General features: G+C 41.8%; 1 protein-coding gene across 1 annotated transcript in view; it reads left to right on the forward strand.

The window, feature by feature from the left end:
• Nucleotides 1-752, forward strand: part of psmf1 (proteasome inhibitor subunit 1) — a 12,215-nt gene extending 11,463 nt beyond the window's left edge. The window contains exon 7 of the mRNA XM_080728972.1: nt 532-752. Coding sequence (XP_080585098.1) covers nt 532-583 — 52 coding nt within the window. The 3' untranslated portion in view covers nt 584-752. The remainder of the gene's footprint in view (nt 1-531) is intronic.
• The last annotated feature ends 3,369 nt before the right edge of the window (nt 753-4,121 follow it).

Consider the following 4,121-nt stretch of genomic DNA (forward strand, 5'->3'; position numbering starts at 1 on the left):
TCTACAAGCTCACGACGCGTCGTGAGCTTGTAGATCTGCAATTTTTGGGCAAATGTTCCGCCCCAGGATAATGACTGTTAGATATATATCGTCGTTGTCGGGTGGAAACCTTGTATCTCCAAGTTTCAAATTTGTAAGTTTCTTTCGCAAAGTAAAGCTCTGCTTCATCATACAAGGCCGTCACACAAAAGTAGTGAAAACAGCAGATCTACAACAGATCTACAAGCAGATCTACAACGGTGCGAGGCGTTGTGTGCTTGTAGATCGGCTGTTTTCACTAGTTTAAATCATTTTTAAAATGATAAATGCAAAACGAACGGTTTTGGACATACAAGGTTTTCACCAGACAATGACGATATATTATATTTTGATTATTGCGATAATATCGTAAATCGATATTTCTTTGGTCACAATCATCGTGACAGGAAATTTCCATTTCGTCCCATCTTACTTTTTTAATGTGTGCGCTGTATAATTGCTGTGTTGTGTAATTCTCATGTAATTGTTGTTTGTTGTGTCATTGATTGACAGGCCGGATCCAGACCACCTCCCGCCTCCAGGATATGACGACATGTACATGTAGAACGCATCACTTCCTGTTTCCTCCTCACGCAACACGGCGTCATCCTGACTCCTGGCCAATAGAAGGCAGATGGCGGGGTATTTTATGACACGCTCCCTATCAAGCACTTAGAATACAAAGCTGAGTTTTTGTTTTTGTTGAAAGATAACAAATAAAAGAAATAACTTTTGGTGGCTCATATGGATTTGGAAGGATTGTTGTTCTTTTCCTACATTGGTCAGAATAGTTTATTAATATCAATAATAATAATAAACCTATTTCATCCCATGGGGGAAAAGGTGTGTTGTTGGGTGGAGTGAGGGGGTTGCATTGCAGTTGATTTTGTCGACTAAAATTATGACGAAAAATGTGTTTTTTCTCTGACTAAAACTAAATAAAAATGAAATAAAAACTAAGCTCTGATGACTAAAACTAAGACAAAATATATTGACAATTTCGTCAACAAAATAAAAACTAGACCAAAACGTTAGGGAGGGACTAGTGCTGAAGAGAGTCACTTTATGTTTGGTTGCTCTCAGTTGTTGCATGCTGAAAACAACAAATCGGCTATTTTCAGTACGCAACCAAGTGTAATTACGATGCCATCAAGGCCTGCCAAAATACATTTTAGTTGACTAGATCAACTGTAGATTTAGTCGCCTAAAATCTCATGATATTTAGTCGACTAAAATTAGACTAAAACTAAAACTTTTCAGGTGACTACATTATGACTAAAACTAAATTACATTTCATTCAAAAGACTATCAAAATTTCCTGTCAAAAACAACACTGTTGCATTGGTTCCCTACCCCACCGGTAGGAGGTACTGTTGTACCCTACTGGTGAGGAGCCCCCACCGGGAGGCCTCGACACCTCCCTCCTACTCCTCCCGTTCAACATTCCCAGCCGACAGGTTCATTCATTAATTGATATAGAGATAGAGATATCATTAGTCAGAAATTAATCAATATAGAGTTCATTTTTGTTTGTCGTTTGTGGTTTTCACTGTTGATTAAATGTTTTATTGCCAAAATGCTCTAATAATAAAATCAGATTATCCTGAACTGAATCAAACATTTTAAATATCATCTATGTCTTTGAAGATAAAGCTGTGTGACCATTTGAAGCTTAAAAGAGTAGTTCACCCAAAGAATCACTTATTATTGATTAAATACACACCCCATGAAGCCTTGGAATTCATGGAGATTGTTTAGTTTTATCATATTCCTAAGGCCCCGTTTAGACGGCAATGGTCTCTAGAGAAAACGGCTTGTCACTTCATTAACCCTAACCCTTCGACTAAAACTAAAACTTTTCAGATGACTAAATTATGACTAAAACTAAATTACATTTTATTCAAAAGACTATGACTAAAACTAAATCAAAATTTGCTGTCAAAAACAACATTGCTACGCGAGGCTAATCACAGGCTGTCCCGCTTGCTTTGTTTACATTCTCCGATGCTGCATGGCTGCACAGCTGACCCGACGTCATCCCTGACATCACACGTTTCGCTGGTTTCCCCGTTTTTGCGGTTCAGATGGAGACGCGAGGTAGAGCGTTCTCAAAGGTTTCCACCCTGGAAAGGAGGTTTCACTTCGTTGCGTTTTCAACCCACCGAAAACGCAGTTGTCGTCTAAACGGACGGCATATCTGACATTTTATTGTACCGCTTTCTATAGAGACCGTTTCTGTCTAAACAGGGCATAAGTCAGGGTTCCCCAATAGGCGGGCCATTTGCGGCCCGCGGGGGGGCTACTGTCTGGCCCCCACCAACCCCAGTAATAATGGTGGTATAAGAGCAGCAACAACACTAGTATATCGTCGTTGTTGGGTGGAAACCTCGTGTATCTCCAAATTTGTACGTTCATTTGAAATTTGTAAAGCCCTGCTTCATCATACAAGGCCGTCGCACAAAAGTAGTGAAAACAGCCGATCTACAAGCACACAACGCCTCGCGGTGCGAGGCGTTGTGTGCTTGTAGATCGGCTGTTTTCACTAGTTTAAATCATTTTTAAAATGATAAGTGCAAAACGAACGGTTTTGGACATACAAGATTTTCACCCGACAACGACGATATCTGAACTGTCGCTGGAGTAGCGGGAACGCCACCGTCGCCCCCTGCAATGTTGTGGCCCTCGACTTGGTACCCTAGACATGATTCGGCCCTTCGGGAACCCTGGCATAAGTCAATCATATGATGACCGGCGACGTCTCCGGTAGGAAGGTCTCCTGAGCAACCACCTGGTCCTCGCATTATTGTCTCAGGAATGTGACAAAAACAACCAAATCTCCATGAATTCAAGGCTTCATGGGGTGTGGAAATGATAGACAAAGTAAGAGAATAAGTCATTTTTTGGGTGAACCGCTCCTTTTAAATCAACTAATTGCTGAGATCGACCTCCTGGGAACCCCCGGCCTCAAGGACCCCTGGGGGTCCCCGTGGCTCCACTTTGAGAAACGGCGCCATACCGCGCAAGGACAAAAGGGTTAAGATCTGCTATTTTTGGCAGATTTTGGGGCAACACGTGTACAAAGAAGTAGGGTATTATTGAATGACAGAGGAACAAGGTTACATGCAACTGGTTTTAAATCGCCAGTCAGGTGGAAACCTCATGTCCAAAACTGTTACTTTTCGGGTTCAAATTCAAAGATTTAAGCATCTAATGTAGCAGATCTACTCAAGCTTGTACATTTGCCACTAAGATGCCTTTTTTATATTAACCACTTGAACCCAATAGCGTCCATATTCTGAGCACTTTAGCCAAAAATAGCAGATCTACAAGCTCACAACGACTCGCAGCGCGAGGCGTTGTGAGCTTGTAGATCTGCTATTTTTGGCAAAGAGGTTTGGTGCAGAGGGGAAAAAGAGCAGACTTAAGTCCTGAGTTAAAGGTCAAGTTAAGCATTGACAGTTCACAGTTCAAGAGGTTAAATATCTGAAAACACACATTGACATGAATCCAAAACACACTGATGATTGTGCTAAAGCCTGTCATGTCAAACAATGAAACCATATGGAATCTATGAACAGGTTGTGGGGGTCCATCTCTCTCTCAACTAAGGGGTCCTTGGCCTGAAAATGTTGGAAGACCCCTGCTGTAGTGTGATCAAGTTAGAAATTAATATACTAGAAAAACTTCCTATTGGAGATAAGAGTTTTGTGTCTGCCAGCGTCCGGGTCACGAGGCTCCACCCCTCTCCTGTTTCCATGACACCTGAGACCCTCTCCTCCTTAGTATAAATAGACCGTAACCATGGTAACGCAGCGATGGGATTGATTTTTCTCTCACTGAGTCCTTGGTCAATGTGCAGACACACACACAGACAGACAGACACTGGCTGTTGGTCACATGATGCATACTCAGTGGTGTAAAGCAGTAGTTCTCAACCTGTGGGTCGGGACCCCCATGGGGGTCCCCAAATGATTTTGGGGGGTCCCCAGATGATTAACTTAATGTGAAACGTTGTTTTCTCACTCAACAGTAAACAAACCAACATAAAGTTTAAGTGTTTAGAGGGTATCTGCACATTTCTAAAGTGACAATTTAGTGACAAT

This window comes from Nannobrachium achirus (genome assembly GCF_963921795.1).
Source record: "Nannobrachium achirus genome assembly, chromosome: 6".
NCBI lineage: Eukaryota > Metazoa > Chordata > Actinopteri > Myctophiformes > Myctophidae > Nannobrachium > Nannobrachium achirus.